Below are 17766 nucleotides of genomic sequence, written 5' to 3'. Positions count from 1 at the left end.
CAGGCTCCCACATACATACAAACCCAGACAGGCTACCATACACACACGCCCAGGCAGACTACCATCCACATACACACTCACAGCTAGGCAGGCTACCATTCACATCACACACCTCCACCCCCTCTCCCAGGCAGGCTACCATTCACACACACACAGACAAACACAAAACACAGGCAGGCTCCCCATTGGTAGCAAAAGGGGGAGCCTGTTCTGTTGCTGATCCTCATGTGCCTGCCCTCGCAATTCAAAATTCACATAGCAGGCACATGAAGATCAGCAGCAGAACAGGCTCCCCGTTTTGCTACAGATGGGGAGCCCGACTGTATTTTGTGTTTGTCTGTGTGTGTATGTATGTGAATGATAGCCTGCCAGGATATATGTGAATGGTAGTCTGCCTGGGGGTGATGCCCGAGATCAGCATAGAACACTTACCGGCTGCATGGGTTTTGAATGCGCAGGGCCGGCACACACGGAGGAGCAGGAGAACAGGCACCTTCTGGTGTGATTTTTTATTTTTTCTTTGACTACCAGCCTCCTGATCCTACTCTTCTTCTCAGCAACACTTTCAGGCCTCCTCCTCTTCTTGGCTGCTGGTGGGATGGGGGTCCATCAGCAGCCTCGTGGCCTCTTCCTCCTCTTGCCCGGAGTGTCCACTGCGGCCCTGTGACAGGGCCTCTCTTCTTGGGCTGCTGGGAAATGCTGATTGGGTGGGCCACGGCCCACTTGTGACTACGCCACTGGTTAAAAAATATAAAAAGGACTACAAATGCTGAAGAAGTGAACATAGGACGTTCTGCTACAAGGTGCTTAGCCCCCATCAAATGCTCATTTAAATAGATATGTTTTCAGAGACCTTTTGAAGACTTTATCACAAGAAATAATATGTAGCTGCTCAATGAGGGAATTCCACAATTCTGGGGCTGCTTTGTCTTCCCTTGCCTCAAGCACCCATTTAGACTGGGAGCTGTCTGGGCCAGGACTCTGTGTAAAGCCCTCTGGTTTAGAAGGGTGCAATATAAATGCTGAAATACTACTAACAGACTCTACTTTTTGGTTTGTGGTCATTTCTGAGACTGCAGGAATTTTAACCTAGGAAAGAAAGAATAATCATAGAGCAGAGGTGCAGTAGAAAATGATAAGAAGGAAGCAAGAAAAGGAAATGGGAGACACGCACAAATGCATGTGTATACTGGTTCAACATGGGCTGCTCCCCACTGACAGCGCGGACAAATGCTTCCTTCACAAAGGGCGGAGGGGAGAAGTCTGGGAAACCCTGGCCCAAATTCACAGTCTTGTATTTGGCAGCCAAGTTAACAAACTCCACCCTGCAGAGGAGAGAAAGGAAGCGCAGGATGAGGGACACAAGGCACAAACCCCAGTTCCCCATCCCTTCCATAGCTCTATGGGAAAGAAGTGATAGAATTCTCCTCCTTGCATTGGTAAGCAGAAAGCACAAATTGACCCCCTTAGTTTGTAAGTCTTTGCAAGCAGATAGCACCTTTTGCAGTAAAAATGTAGAGGTTGCAAATGTGTAACAATTTGAGTCTTTTCTGCTTTTACTATGAATTTAAATATGTACATCTGAAATTTCTATTTGCACAACTATATTTAAGAGCATCGCACCATAAGGTCAAAACAGGAATCACTCTATAATTTATAGGTATTCCAAGATATGACAGTGGCAATATATCTTATACCCTCCATATCCCTCAATAACACTTTCCCCTTTGTCAATCCCACCACTCTCTATTACTCCTTCCCCGCCTTCTGAAGCCTCCCTTTGTCATCCACCTGCTTCTGTTACCTCTCAGCTCCCTGCATGGATACAACCCCATTACTCACCAGATATTCTTATCGACTCCTTCCAGCCTCCGAGCTTGTATCTGCCGAGACATTCTCACCTGCAGAGAGAACAGAGTGCTGAATTTGCACAAAAATAAGATCACATATGGCACCAGGAACTGAAGGCAGTGAGACTTTCCATCCAAGGATACTGAGATTCCTTGCAAAATGACACAAAGTAAATAAAACACTGAAAGGAGAAGTGGACCTCCAATAAATCCTATTTCTCCTCCTCTATGCCATTAGTTTCAGCACCTTCTTTTGAATGTGTGAGGACAGTGCCTCTTTACAACTCTTTCTCTGTACTGATGTTTGGCTGCTTACTAGGGTTTACTAAGCATATTTCCCATAGACACAAAGTGTGAAAAACTCTTTAGTACCTCAGATCACTAGAGACGTCACTTTTTCAAACAGCTTTTGGGTTTCCCTCCCTCCAGTATTCTTCAGTACCACTTCCAGCCCAAGGAGTCCAATTTGGGCATGAAATCCTCACCTCCTGTTTGGCCACCCAGAGTATTAAGCACTGAGCTGCCAAGACATTCTTGCTCCTCTGAAGTAAAGCACTGAATGCAAAGCTAATGTTCACCTGAAAAAGTCAATGATAAAACCCACTGCACTTTGTAACAAGTTATAGTCTAACACTCCCTTTGGTTAACTAGATTAGATTTTTTATTTTTCTGTTTGATTTGGTAATCTGCAGGAACGCAGGATCATGAGGAACTCTGGCTTAAGGAACGTTGGACCCTCAGGGCAGGCCTTTCCAGTCCATCATCACCTACAGCCACCACCTACATTCATCTCTGTTTTCTAATCCCTCCCCTTCTTTCCTTATAACACAGCTTATCAAGCTCTCTCTCTCTCTCTTCCTCTCTGGGTTACACAGAAATACCAGTGCTATGTCTCTGGAGATAGTGACTTATAAAACTAGTTGACTGATTCTGAGTGCTTGGGTAGATGTCCTGGAACCTGAATTTGTATTGCTGGTTGTTCTCTGCTGCGTATCATTAAGGCCTGTAGAATATGATACTAATCACACTCTATTCTTATTGGTTTGAACCAATAATTTATTTAGAAACTAATTTTAACCACAAACTGAGTTGTTGTCTCTTATAAAGGGGGCCAGTATTGACGTATTGGAAGGATTATCATCAACATATACTATATGAACAACTCGCCCATGATCTCACAACCAGCCTGTAATACTTAACTTCCATTCTCTCCTTCCCTCCACCACCTGCCCTCTGTCCACCCATCCAGTTCATCTCTCTTTTTCTCATTAACCTACTCACAATAACAAGCCTGTCTCACAACAAAAGAATGTGACTTGTTACTACTACAGATTCCTGAACACTTTCAGCAGAGACAGAATGCACATACCTTCTGCTGGTACCACCTGCAGCTCTTATCTTCTGCTCCCAGTCTCAAAAACCAACTCAGACTGAGTCCTGGTCTCCTGAACATACCAGAAGTCAGTCAGCTACAATTCTTCATGAGAGAAAAACAAGGAGAGAATTTGATAACCTTCAGCTCAAAAAGATATCCATATAAAATATGTTTAACCATTAACATGCACAAAACGGGAGATGGAAGTGCATAGTGCCATATAAACTATTTAAATGAAAACTTTTAATCACTAACATGCACAGAGAAGGAGATAAGAGTGCAGAGTGCTGGGGAAGAGCCAAAATCTGAGCTAGAAGTAAGGAGGCAACTAAAAGTAAGCATGACGCAAAGGAGAAGAATCAGCAGCAACTATTGGAGTGGTCTGGCATGGCAGTATTACATCAATATTTTTTAAAGTGACGGTATTATCATGGCACCATCATGAATCTCTAATACTATAAATAAATGGTACCTTAAATTTATAAGAATATATTTATTATACAATCAAATACATCTAAATGAAATGTTTATATAAAACATCACCCCACATCTTCATTTAAAAAACCCAACATTCCCAAACATACCTACTAGGACCCTGGTTTCAACGACCCACGGTTGTCTTCTTCAGGGGATACTCTCCCATTAAAACAACATTCCAATGTACAGTAGATTGGATTATTTCTTATGTACACCACAATTTGTGTCCCTGGTTCTGTTGGGTTTGTGGCATAAGTGGACTCTTGGTTGAGGTGGCGATGACTCCTCCCACAGGGAGGGGCCCCGTGAGGAACCACCACGATAGGCTAGACACAGTAGTAAGCGGACACGGAGGCAAGGAAGCTTTATTACACTGCAGGAAGCTGTTGATGAAACCTCCAATAGGGCAGTGCTGTAGTCCTGTGGAATCACAGCTGAAGCTCCGTCAATCTCTGTGGTAGATAGAATGAAGATTCTCATCCAGTAGTAGCAAAGGCCCGGTAGTGTTCCGCGGTGCAGGATAACCCATGGACCTGGAGGGCTGGAATTGGAGAGAGCTTGGAGCGAGACGGTACTCACAGGATAGCAGTGAAGATCTTCCTTTGGTAGTAGGGTGCCAGGAGAGGTCCGTGGTCTGAGTAGATTACCCAAGCAGGATAGGCCCTCAAGGAGCGAGTACCTATAGCGTCCAAAGGGTATCTGAAAAGAAGCAGACAAGGCCTCCGAGGAGCGGGTGTCTTGAAAGTTAGGCAGAGCAACCCCGGAGGGAGGATGGAAGCGAAGGGCCCCTGAGGAGCGGGTACCCAGAGCTTCGATAGCAAGTGTAAACCCCGGAGGGTAGAGCGAGGTAGAATCCAAGCGAGCAGCTCAGAAGCGGTCAGAGTAGCAAAGCCGAAGTCCTTGCTAACTCGTAGGAATGGAGTGGAGTGGAAGCTTAAGTACCCGGAGGTACTCATGTCATGCGGTGGGGCCGCCCCCGAGGTTCCTGCCATGACGTCTACAAGAACGTGAGTGGCATGCGCACCCTAAGAGGCCTCAGGAATAATCATGGCGTCCGGAACGCCCCATGCCGGTTCGGGGACGCCGACGGGCTCGGTATTCAGCAGTGGAGGCAGCCATCTTCCCGAGGGAGGTGGAGAGTGGTGAGGCAGAGCGGTCGCAGCCGTCTGAGACCAACGGCCGTAACAGGTTCAAGATAGTAACATTTTAGCTTCTACATTATCAGATAACGCACCAGTGGCAGTTTCTTTAAATTTGGGCTTACTGAAGCCTCGGACCTTTCACTGGCAAATGACTACAACTATGCTGGGCCACAATTCACTTCCCTCAACAAGGTGGGGAAGTGATCTCTGATCTCAATGTTCATAATCCGGAAGCGGAATATACTCCTTTATTGAGTTGAGAGACTTTTAAAGCTTGTTTATTGGGAAAGTTGATTAGTTATGCAAGTTTTCTTAAGAAAGAAAATAAGAAGAAGCTAGATGAGCTTACAGCTAGAATTGGGCTATTAGAGGCACAACATGAACAATTGGAAGCCTGCAGATGAGAATTAAAGCCATTGGAGGCTAGTAAGGTTGAAAGGGCCCTTAGGTACACTAAACTTAAGTTCTGTCAGCATGAGGATAAAGCTGGTACCTTTTTAGCTAAGGCAGTTAAAAAGAAAATTGAGAAATGACATATGGTGGTAGCTAAAAGACCAATTAGACGGGAGTACAGTAGACCTGGAGGAGATTGCGGACTTGTTTGTACAGTTTCTTTCTCACTTGTACACCAACGCCACTCCTGCCTCTGCTGACCATATCCACACTTTTTCAGACTCATTAGCTTTACCAAGAATTGATGAGGTACAGACGGAGCAGTTGGCGGCTCCTATTTCCCTGTTGGAAATACAAGGGGCTATTAAAGCATTACCTGGGGGGTGGGCGGGGAAGTGCCCAGACCCCATTGACTTTTATAAAATGTTTTTACCAGATGTTGCTCCTTTTTTGGTGTCTCTGTACAATGTGACTGGAGAACAAGGCGCAGGATTGGGTATCTTGGCAGATGCCACAATTTCTCTGATTTATAAGGAGGACAAAGACTGGGAAGAATGTGGGTTCTATAGATCTATTGCGCTCCTTAACTCGGATCTAAAAATCCTTGCTAAGGTCTTGCAACTAAGACTGAAAAGGGTTCTCCCCCTCTTGGTCCACAAGGATCAAATGGGATTTGTGAAGGGCTAGGTATCAACATTTAATACCAGAAGATTATTTAATATATTGCATTTAGCCCAGAGGCAGGGGGTTGTCTGTTTAGTGGTATCATTGGATGCCGAAAAAGCCTTTGATAGGCTATCCTGGCCTTTTTTATTTGTGGTTCTACGGCACGCTGGACTACCAGCCCGCTTTCTAGCATGGATTCAAGCTATGTATGAAAAACCTAGGGCTCGTATACTAATTAGTGGTTCGCCTTCTTCCTTTATTAATATTGCCCCTGGTACTTGGCAGGGCTGTCTGCTTTCTCTGCTTCTATTTGACTTGGCCATAGAATCTCTAGCAGTGGCCATTTGGTCTAACATGGGAATCAGGGGCATTAAAATCAGGCAAACCGAACACAAGATCTCACTATATGCCGATGATGTGCTTATATATTTGACTTCTCCTAACCTTTCTGGCCCAGCCTTGAGAGAGTTTTTGCAGACCTACGGGGTCTTATCAGGGTACAAAATTAACTGGGACAAGTCGGAGGTCTTTCCATTAGGGCCTAAAGTTACTATCCTTGAATGTATTACTCAGTTTCGAATAGCTGCAGAGGGCTTAAAATACTTAGGGATATATATTGTTAGGGATTTTAGGGATCTGTACAATAAAAACTATTTGGGAACTTTAGTCCTCTGAAGCAAAAATTACAAGACTGGGCAGGCCTCCCTATTTCTTGGGCAGGGTGGATAAATTTGTTGAAAGTGAACGTGTTACCCAAATTATTGTATTTATTTCAGCATATACCATACTCTATACCGTTAAAGATGTTTGACGAGTTACATAGTCATATGGCTAAAATCATCTGGAAGGATAAACAGGCATGAATTCGTCTTCGGCAGTTATGGATGCCCAAGAGGTAAGGGGGAATGGCGCTACCTAACCTGAAAATTTATTATTGGGTGGCAAGACTAGTGTGTTTGAAATCATGGGCTGGTCATGTAAATACACCTTGGGTATTTTTGGAGCACTCTCAGTCAGAACTGGAAATGTTGCCATTTCTCCTGACTGCATCTTTGCTTTGGCGAAGTGACTGCAGGGGTAGTCTTATCTTGGCACACATTCTAAAGGTGTGGACTCAGGAGCAAAAATATTTGGACCTATTGGATGAAGCTTTGTCCCCTATATCACTTCCATTGCAAAAATTGCATGTTTATCCAAACATTTGGTGTCACTATTTGTTAGTTTGTGTACTCAAGGAGAAATGCTTGAATAAATAAGCAATTTTTGCAATGGAAGTGATGATAAAACTTGGTTAAATTTTGGGTGAACATAGTAATGATGGCAGATAAAGACCAAATGGTTCATCAAGTACAACACCATTGAATATGTTAGGATATATTGTTGAATGTAAGCTTTGACTAAACGAGTTGGTCATATGGTTGAGATTACCTATAGGAGTAACACATATGTTGACAATTCATTATGGAAGGACAAATCAAATAGATATTTTATACTTTATGAAATAATGTTATATATGTGCAATATTTAGATAGTCACATTGTAATTGTAAAATCATTGTTCTATTAAAAATATTGGAGAAATTACCTGATAATTTTGTTTTCCTTAGTGAAGACAGATGGACAAATGGGTATAGTGCTCTTCTGCTAGCAGATGGGAGACAAAGACAGATTTCAAATCTGACGTCACTCTAGATATACCCCTGCAGTAACCTCAGCTCTTCAGTATTCTCTTCGAAAAGCCATTGCAGATATATCTTTGCTTAAATAACTTGATTAAAACTTGAACTGCTTCAACTAATTTCCAAACTGGAGACCGCCAGTGCACTCAACCAATTAACACAGACACCAGACAAACTGTGGGTGTCTTGAACTAGGGGTAGGCCTCGGCTTACCCGTATTTGCTTAGTCTTGAGGTTTACTATCCGAGGTTCTCCTTTTCTGGGGCAGCTGTGGGCGGGATGCTGAGTCCATCTGTCTACACTAAGGAAAACAAAATTATCAGGAAAGTAATTTCTCCATTTCCTAGCATGTAGCCAGATGGACTCAGGACCAATGGGATGTACAAAAGCTACTCATGGACAGGGCGGGTGGCTGCCCGTGGCCCTTAGTACTGTCCTTGCGAAGGCTGCATCTTCTCGGACTTGAACATCCAGGCGGTAGAATCTGGAGAAGGTGTGTATGGAGGACCACGTTGCTATCCGACAGATCTCGGCGGGCGACAGCAGCTTGGTTTCTGCCCAAGAAACTGCCTATGCCCTCGTAGAATGAGCCTTAACATGTAGTGGTAAGGGCTTTTCTGCCTCTATGTAGGCTTCCTTGATTATTTCCTTGATTCAGCGGGCTATGGTCGCTTGCGAGGCCGCTTCTCCTTGTTTCTTCCCGCTGTGAAGGATGAACAAGCAATCCGTTTTGTGCACCGGTTCCGTTCTTTCCAGGTACTGCACTAGGAGTCTGCTAACATTTAGATGTCGAAGAAGACGTGAGTCTTTTGAGTCCCTATGCTCATCCGGAGATGGTTTGGTTCAAGTGAAACTCAGAAACCACTTTCGGTAGGAAGGAGGGGACGGTGCGCAGCTGTATGGTTCCAGGCGTGAACTTAAGGAATGATTCCCGACAGGATAGTGCCTGTAGTTCAGAGATGCGATGAGCTGAACATATTGCCACCAGGAATATCGTCTTCAACGTTAAGAGGCATAGTGACAGACCGCGTGTTGGTCTGAAGGAAGCCCCAGCTACGAAATCTAATACTAGATTGAGATTCCATAGAGGCACCGGCCACTTTAGGGGTGGTCCGAGTTGTTTAACACCTTTCAGGAAGCAAGTCACATCCAGATGGGTTGATAGCCGGATACCGTCCACTTCGGCTCTGAAGCAGGACAGTGCAGCTACTTGGACTTTGAGGGAGTTGAATGACAACCCCTTCTTCATACCATCCTGTAGAACTCCAGAATCATGGGAATCTTGGCTGTCTGTGGGAATATCCTGCGGTCCTCGCACCAGGCTTCGAATACTCTCCAGATGCGTATGTAAGACAGGGATGTGGTGAACTTGCACGCTCGGAACAAGGTGTCAACCACGGCCTTTGAGTTCAGACCGTAAGAGAGAATTGAGCCGGGTCTTCGTGGAAAATTGGGCCCTGTGTCGGAGAAGGTCCCTGTGTGGAGGTAGACACAGAGGGTTCCCCGCAAGGAGACTTTGCATGCCTGCGTACCACATAAGAACATAAGAAAATGTCATACTGGGTCAGACCAAGGGTCCATCAAGCCCAGCATCCTGTTTCCAACAGTGGCCAATCCAGGCCACAAGAACCTGGCAAGTACCCAAAAACTAAGTCTTGGCCAATCCAGGGCCACTAGTAGAATGTTTGGCGACCAAAATGATAAGGAGAATGGAACAGCTCCCCCTATGAGGAAAGACTAAAGAGGTTAGGACTTTTCAGCTTCAAGAAGAGACGGCTGAGGGGGGGTATGATAGAGGTGTTTAAAATCATGAGAGGTCTAGAATGGGTAGATGTGAATCGGTTATTTAGTCTTTCAGATAATAGAAAGACTAGGGGGCACTCCATGAAGTTAGAATGTGGCATATTTAAAACTAATCGGAGAAAGTTCTTTTTCACTCAACGCACAATTAAACTCTGGAATTTGTTGCCAGAGGATGTGGTTAGTGCAGTTAGTATAGCTGTGTTTAAAAAACGATTGGATAAGTTCTTGGAGGAGAAGTCCATTACCTGCTATTAATTAAGCTGACTTAGAAAATACCCACTGCTATTACTAGCATCAGTAACATATAATAGACTTAGTTTTTGGGTACTTGCCATGTTCTTATGGCCTGGATTGGCCACTGTTGGAAACAGGATGCTGGGCTTGATAGACCCTTGGTCTGACCCAGCATGGCATGTTCTTAATCCCCTGTGATTTTCTATCTTGTGAATGACCTTGCCCAGTAGCGGCCATGGGGGGGAAGGCATAGAGTAAGTCTTCCTCTAGCCAAGACTGGACGAGAGCGTCAATCCCTTGGGAGTGTGGCTCTTGTCTGCGGCTGAAGAACCTGGGAACTTGGGCACTGAGACGGGTGGCCAGTGGATCCATGGCTGGGAGGCCCCAGCAATTTACTATCAGTTGGAAGGTTGTGGTCGACAGTGTCCATTCTTCCGGGTGCAGGCTCTCTCTGTGAGGAAGTCTACGGACATGTCTTTTCCTGCAATGTGAGAGGCAGAGATCCCTTGCAGGTTTATCTCTGCCCATGCCATGAGAGGATCTATCTCCAGAGACACCTGCTGGCTCCTGGTTCCTTCCTGGCAGTTGATGTAAGCAACCGTTGTCACATTGTCCAACATTACTCGAATCGCTTTGCCTCGGAGTCTGAATTGCAGGCACGCTAGTCTGACTGCTCGAGCTTCCAAGCGGTTTATGTTCCATTCTGCCTCTTCCTTGTTCCATTTTCCTTGTGCTGTCAGTTCCTGACAGTGAGATCCCCACCCTCATAGGCTCACATCCGTGGTGAGCAAGGTCCAGTTCGGTGGGGATAGGCTTACTCCTCTGCTTAGGTGATCTTCCTGTAGCCACCACTGGAGCAGAGAACGCACCTCTGCTGGAAGTTGGAGGCGAATTGGGTAGTCCTGGGACAATGGGTTCCATTGTGACAGTAAGGGCGCTGGAGCGGTCGCATATGGGCCCTTGCCCTAGGGACGACCTCCAGGGTTGATGCCATGAGGCCGAGGACGTGAAGATAGTCCCATACACCTTGGGGCATGCATTGGTCATTAAATCGCCGTAATTGTTCCATCAGCTTCCTTCTCCTCGGGGGAGGGAGGAAGACTTTGTTCTGTTTGGTGTCGAAACAGGCTCCCAGGTGCTCTAGAGATTGAGAGGGCTGCAGACTGCTCTTGCCCGTGTTCACGACCCAACCCAACTCCTGCAGTAGGCTCTTGACTCTGCTGGTCACCTGCTGGCTCTCTTCCAAAGACTTTTCCCTGATCAACCAGTCATCCAGGTAAGGGTGTACTAAGATCCCTTCCTTCTTCAGTGTTGCCGCCACAACCACCATGATTTTGGTGAAAGTTCTGGGGGCAGTTGCTAGGCCGAAGGGCAGTGCTCGGAACTGGTAATGATGACCCAGTATAGCAAAGCGCAGGAAGTGCTGGTGATCCTGATGGACTGGGATATGAAGTCAGGCTTCTGAGAGGTCCAGGGAGGTTAAGAACTCTCCCGGTTGTACTGCCATTATTACGGAGCGAAGAGTTTCCATGTGGTTGACTTTCTTGAGATCCAAGAAGGGCCGGAAAGATCCTTCCTTCTTGGGAACGATAAAATAGATGGAATAGCACCCCGTATTTTATTGGGGCATGGGAACCGGAGTTATTGCCTTCAGGCTGAGTAGGCTTGTTAGAGTGTTTTCCACTGCCAGTCTCTTGGTGTGGGAGTGGCAGGGTGACATCATAAATTTGTCTTGAGGAATGCTGTGGAACTCCAGAGAGTAACCTTCTCAAATGATGTTTAGTACCCATTTGTCCAACATTATCTCGACCCATTTTTGGTAGAAGAGGGCAAGTCGACCCCCTATCTCCTCTTCTTGTGGATGGGTTGGCCCATTCTCATTGTGGCTGGAGCCTGTCCCCGGGCCTGCTCCCCTCTTGGTCTGATGGTTCCGAAAGGGCTGGGACCTTCCGGAGGGACGAGGTGCCTGGAACTGTGAGTTCCTTCAGGGTCTAAAGCGCTGCGAGTCTCTGCCCTTGGTTCTTCTGGGGGAGGGACGCTGAAATCTTTTACTCCTATCTTTCAGTAGCCAAGGCACTGGGGATTCACCCCATTTTCTGGCTAACTTCTCCAATTCGCTTCCGAATAAGAGAGATCCTTTAAAAGGCATTCTTGTGAGATTTGCTTTAGATGTCGCATCCGCAGACCAATTCCGCAGCCATAGTTGTCTTCTGGCTGCGACTACCGAGGCAACGCCCCTGGTTGAGATGCGTAGCAGATCTGAGCTTGTGTCCATCAGGAAGGCTGCTGCAGATTCCATCGTCTCACCGGTATATGTTCCTGAGTTATTTGCCTCTCTCGAGAGGAGCAAGCAGGAACGTGCCACCAGTGCGCAGCATGAAGCAATCTGCAGTGTCATTGCTGTTGCGTCGAAGGCCTGCTTAAGGATGGATTCCAATCATCTGTCCTGAGTTTCCTTCAATGCAGCCCCTCCCTCAACGGGAATCGTTTGCTTTGAGACTGCACAGACCATAGCGTCCACTTTCGGGAAATGCAGGCGTTCCTTGGTTGCTGGCTCTAGGGGGTATAGGGCTTCCAATGCCCGACCCCCTTTGAAGCTGGCCTCCGGGGTATCCCACTCCAGGTCAATCAGTTCCTGGATGGCTTCCATCATTGGAAAGTAGCATGAGGCCTTACGAATGGACACCAAGATGGGGTTCTTCTTTGGTTCTGCCATAGGGTCCATGCTTGGAATACCCAGCGTCTTCAGAGCCGCGTTTATAACTGCACACACGCACGCACACACAATGGCACTGGCGCCCAAGAAGGCCAGAAGTCACTCTCTTTGCACAGCCTGCCACATAAGAGCCGTGCAGCCTGAATTGGAGTCCTGCCTGTGTCAACATTACGAAGAAGCTTAGGGGGAACCAAAGCCTGGTCCCTTACTGCCGCAGCAAGTAGTATCAGCCTCCATCTCATACTCTCCAACAGTGAGTGGAGAGGGAGGAATCCAGGGTCTAGTACCTGTTTCTGCAAAAGAGATAGAATCAGTGATCCTAAACTCTTAATATGTGGCCTGCTGCCATATAATATACAACCTGCCACACAGTCAAACAAACATGAAACTCTTGATAATTCAAACATCTGAAGGAAGTTACAGCATGTTTGCAGTACTGATTCAGCCTTCTGTGGAGGGGTGAGGTTGTCATGGGCAGAGCAGGTAGAGTAATTGATCCTTCAAAGATAATTTATTTGATTTAATTTCTGGATGGAATGATGCCCATTTAAATAAAACTTTCATCTTTATACAAAAGTTCTCGTTCCTACAGAGTTTATGTTAGCATGGCATATTCCCTGGAGTGGGGGGCAAACACCCAACTGGTGGTATATCCATATCTATATAAGTTACTTGGGTAATGGGGTTTGAAAGGGAGTGTATGTGTGTATGTGGACAAGAATATGTGATGTTAAGATGAAGGGTAGGAAGTGAGAAGAGGGATGGGGAGGAGGTTTTTGAATAAAATGATATGAGGCATCGGAAAGTTGTATACTAAACAGTGATAGTTTTTGCATTATTGATGGTTTGGATTGTTTGCAATATGATTATGCTTATTTATTCTTGGTTGTGTCCTTTGCCTTATCACAATAAAGACATTTTGAAAACAAAAAAAGTTCTCACACCTGCATATGTAAGCAACCATATACCAGCTGACAAAGACTTGGATATAGTTTGGAAGTCTGCAGCTGACTCGTGTCCCACAGCTCGCAAAAATGGTACCGAGCACAGCTTTGGCCTACATAAGCTCATATACTTAAAAAGAGTACAAGAGCTTTCTCAAGAAAATATGAAAAGGATAGTTTCACTGGTAGCAGATTTAAGACACACTGGAGAAAGTATTTTTACACTCAACGCAAAATTAAGATGTGGAATTTGTAGTCAAGAGAATGTGGTCAAAACAACTAGCATAGCTGGGTTTAAAAAGGGTTTGGACAAGTTCCTAGAAGAAAAGTCCATAATTATTAACCAAGAGGTAGATATTCAAAAGCTATTTAGACGGATAAAGGAAAATTGGTTCTTATCTGCTAATCTTCGTTCCTGGAATACCACAGATCAATCCAGACTTCTGGGTTTTGTCTCCCTGCCAGCACATGGAGACAGAGAAGAAAAGCTTAACCTAGAGTGCCACCTGCAGTCCCTCAATATGACCTGCACCCAAGTCAAGATGAGAATAATTATAACAATAACTGAGCCCCTCTACCTCCCCTCAATGAGCAGAAGGAAGGTGCAGCCTCTATGGAAAACTCATTCCAACAACACTAAGTAGAACCTTATTTAACCAGACATTCTGCATCAGTACATACTGCCATAACAAGCGGGCTTTCCTGAATTGGTAGGGTTCTGGACTGACCTGAGGTATTCCAGAAACGAAAATTAACAGGTAAGAACCAAGTTTCCTTTCTTGTTTATACTTCAGATTAGTCCAGACTCCTGGGATGTACCAACTCCTGGGGGAATTCTGCGCTACTGCGGAATGCAGAATTTGTGCAGAATTCCTCCTTCCCGCAGATTTCCTCCCTCGGTGCCCTTCCCGCAGATTTCCACCGTCGCCGGAAGAGGATTCAAAACCGGAAGTGCACGGACAGCGGTCATCGCGAGAGTGGGGGCATCGCAGCACGGCAGAAAATAGCAGAGGAGACCCTGGCATGCCGCGAACTGAACACCCCCGTGTGCCGCGAATGGCGCACTCGGGCCTTCATCTTCACAGCGAACAGAGCATATCCCGCAGCATGCGGTGAGAGAGGAATGTGTGTGTGAGAGAGGGGAGGATGACAGAGAGCAGGAGAGTGTGAGAGAGAGCATGGGAGGTAAGAGAGGGTGGGTGGGGGGATGCCTGAGTGTGGGTTTTCTTAGAGAGGGAGCCTATATGAGGGGAAGGGGATGCCGTTGAGAGAGAATGTGTATGTGAGAGAGGAGAGGGGGTGTGGGGGAGGGTGAGAGACAGCTTGGTTGGTAAGAGTGGGATTGGGGGGGGATGCTTGTGGGTTTCAGAGAGGGAGCCTATATGAGGAGATTGTGAAGGAGTGTGTGTGTGTGAGAGACTGGGAGCTCATGTGTATGAAAAAGGGATTGTGTGTATGTGAGGGAGCCTGTATGAGGGTGTGTGTATGTGTACTAGAGAGAGGGAGGGACAGAGGGAGCCTGTGTGAGGGGCAGTACTGAGAACAGGGTCAAACACTGGGACTGGCGATAGAGTGGAAGGGATTGAGCCTAGAGATGAAGGGGAGAGATATTGGCAGGTGGAGGAGTTGGGGCCTGAGAGGGCAAACTGGCCAGGGGAGTAGGGAGAGCGAGTGGAAGGGACACTCTTAAAGTAAATTTCTAGGGAAATTCTGCTCAAAATATTTAAAATTCTGCAACTTTAAGTAACAACTTTTTTCTGTAATAATTTAAAATGTAATTACTTAAAGATTGTCATGTAAATTGTGTTATTTTGACCAATATAAAGTTTGCAGAATTTTTAGTTTTTGTGCGCAGAATTCCCCCAGGAGTAGATGTACCCAAGCTCCCCTAATTTGAACAAGAATGTGATAGCCCCACTTGCAATATACTCTCTCCAAAACCCGTGGTGTCCAGATCTTGGACATTCAAACGGTAATATCTGGTGAAAGTGTGTAAAGATTTCCAAGTCGCCGCTCTACAGATTTGAGGCAAGACAAGCTGACACACGGCACATGAGGTTACCTGCGCCCTAGTCGAGTGAGCCCTTACACCCTCTGGTACTGGATGACCTCTATAAATATATGCTGAGCCAATCACGACCTTCAGCCAGCATACAATAGTAGCTTTTGACACTTTGATTCCCTTCCTGGGACCATTCCATAGCACAAAGAAGTTTCCGGAAATCGGATTAACATTAATCACCTTGAGATACTTCAACAACGCCCACCTCACATCCCACACATGAAGCTCCCTCGCGTGTAGCACTGATGAATCCAAATTAGGAAAAGCAGGAAGTTCCACTGTTTGACTAAAATGAAAAGCCGAAACCACCTTTGGCAGAAATGAGGGCACTGTTCACAATGACTCTGTAAACTGCAGAAAGGAATCTCTATAAGACAACGCCTGAAGCTCTGAAATTCTTCTGGCCGAACAAACTGCCACCAAAAAAAAACATCTTCAGGGTTAAATCCTTTAGAGTCATCCTCTGCAATGGCTCGAACGGTGCCTCACACAACACCTTCAAAACTAAATTAAATTCCATGAGGAACACACCTTCCGCACCAGTGACCACAAGTGTTTTGCCCCACGAAAAAACCAAATCCATCCGGGTGGGAGGCCAGGGACAATCCCTGCACCTTACCCACAAACAGCCTAAAGCTGCCAGCTGCACCCGAAGGGAATTATAGGCTAGACCAGGGCTTCCCAAACTGGGAGTCAGGACCCCAAATGGGGTCATACATCCTTCAGTTGGGGTCATAAGTGCCTCTTTAGGTGCCAGCAGCAACAGCATTAGTAATGGAAGTCAGCATGGGGCCTGTAAATAAGCACACACTCACTGTGCAGTGGTACAGCCCTTGCATGAGTTTCTGTAGTTGCAGGAAGCCCTGCGCAAGGAGGGATCAGGGCTGCTACATGGCCTGATGTGATCTGCATGCGGCAGCAGCTTGGGACCAGCCATGAAAGAAGGGGAGGTGAAGATTATCACTGCCACCCTCCCCTCACCAACCACTGAACCTAACCAAGAGAAAAATGTTGCCCCTGTCAGCCTTCTCGCTTTCCACTGTTATCATCCACCTTTTGACCAGAGCCCAAAGGAACGTTTTACCATTGACTCTGGCCAGTGAGATGTTTGGAAGAGGGGCAATTTGAAAAAAGGGATGAGAGGCAAAAGGGTTTTTTGTGTTGGATAAGTTGGAGAGGGATTACTTCTGGAGCGTGAGAGAGAAGGAATGACAGAAGATCAACTAAGGGATGTAAAAAGAATGGAGATGTGAAAAAAGGGTTTGAGGGAGGAGATGAAGCTGGAAGGTTTGAGAGGGAGGAGGCAATGGGAGATGGCGTGAGAGGGAGAGGATGACAGAGAATCAACTGGACTGGAGGAGGTGAGAGAGAAGGGGTGGGCTGGGGAGTGAGAGATACAGAGATTGAGAGAGGGGAGGAGGTTAAGAGAGAGCATTAGATGGAGTACAGGAAGGGTGAGAAAGCGTGATTGATGGAGGGGAACTGCATCCCTGCTAATTTGTTTTGGTCATCCTTTGGAACTCTCCAGATTTGGCCTGGAGACTCCAGAATTCTGAATGAATTGCCAGGTCTCCGGACCAACACCAGATAACTCCGGGTGCCCTGCTGCAGAAGGCCTGAAGAAAAAGGGTCCAAAGCAGCGCAGGCTCAAGGAAGGAGGAGCATCAGCACCTGTGCCTCAGGAAAATGACGTGACAAGCGAGATGAGCAGGAGCATTACCCTCCCCTGCAGGAAACAAGAAACTGCAGATGCAGGAGGAAGAGCAATAATGTTGGGCCGAGAGCTAAAAATAAAACAAGGGCAGAGCAGCCAGACATTGCAGGAAGAGGAGGATGTGGAGCACATGTCCTGTGGGCCTGGGGAAAGAGGAGGCTCCTGTGGCTAATAAGAATCTAGGTTGAGAAGAGAGAATGAGAGTGCATATGTGTGTGGAAGAGGGAGAGAAGTAAATGAGTATGTATGTGTGTGTGAGTGTATTCATTTATGGGCGTATGTGGAAAAGGGAGAGGAGTGTGCATGTATATTTATGGAAGAGGAAGAGAAGTGAGTTTGTATGTGTGTGGAAAACGGGAATGAATGCATGTATGTGTGTGGAAGGAGAGAAATGAGTGTGTATGTATGTGTTTGGAAGAGAGAGTGTGTGTGTAAAAGGAAGAGGAGTGAGTGCATGTATGTGGTGGAACAAGGAGAGAAGTGAGTGTTCATATGTATGCAGACAAGGGAGAGAAATGAATGAGTATGTGAGAATAAGCATACATGTGAGTGTGCTAATGTGTGAGAGAAAGTTTGTGTGCATGCTACTGCCTCCCCCCTCCCCTGCACCCTGATCCTCGACAATCTCAGGATGATAGGAAATCAAAAGTTCACAGGTATGCCTCTGGGGACATATGAATTTTCAAGTTCCAAAATGGGGTAACTTTGGCTA

General features: G+C 46.2%; 1 protein-coding gene across 6 annotated transcripts in view; it reads right to left on the bottom strand.

Annotated features, from left to right (window-relative positions):
* KYAT1 (kynurenine aminotransferase 1) overlaps positions 1-17766 on the bottom strand; it is a 71381-nt gene that overhangs the window by 47262 nt on the left and 6353 nt on the right. For 3 of the 6 annotated variants that reach the window (XR_003858251.1, XM_029612969.1, XM_029612970.1), the window contains exons 2-4: positions 3220-3327; positions 1843-1901; positions 1175-1325 (exon numbers count right to left, since the gene is read on the bottom strand). Coding sequence is in view for 5 of the 6 variants with exons in the window: in XM_029612969.1 (XP_029468829.1) it covers positions 1175-1325; positions 1843-1901; positions 3220-3303 (294 nt within the window). In the remaining variant the exon portion in view is untranslated. Of the gene's footprint in view, positions 1-432; positions 1101-1174; positions 1326-1842; positions 1902-2222; positions 2412-3219; positions 3328-17766 lie in introns of those variants that run through there. The other 3 variants (XM_029612971.1, XM_029612972.1, XM_029612973.1) reach the window with 3 other exon arrangements.

The sequence above is a fragment of the Rhinatrema bivittatum genome, chromosome 8 (assembly GCF_901001135.1).
Source record: "Rhinatrema bivittatum chromosome 8, aRhiBiv1.1, whole genome shotgun sequence".
Taxonomy (NCBI): Eukaryota; Metazoa; Chordata; class Amphibia; order Gymnophiona; family Rhinatrematidae; genus Rhinatrema; species Rhinatrema bivittatum.
Note: the sequence above shows the minus strand (reverse complement) of the source record. Positions and strands in the feature narration are given on the sequence as shown.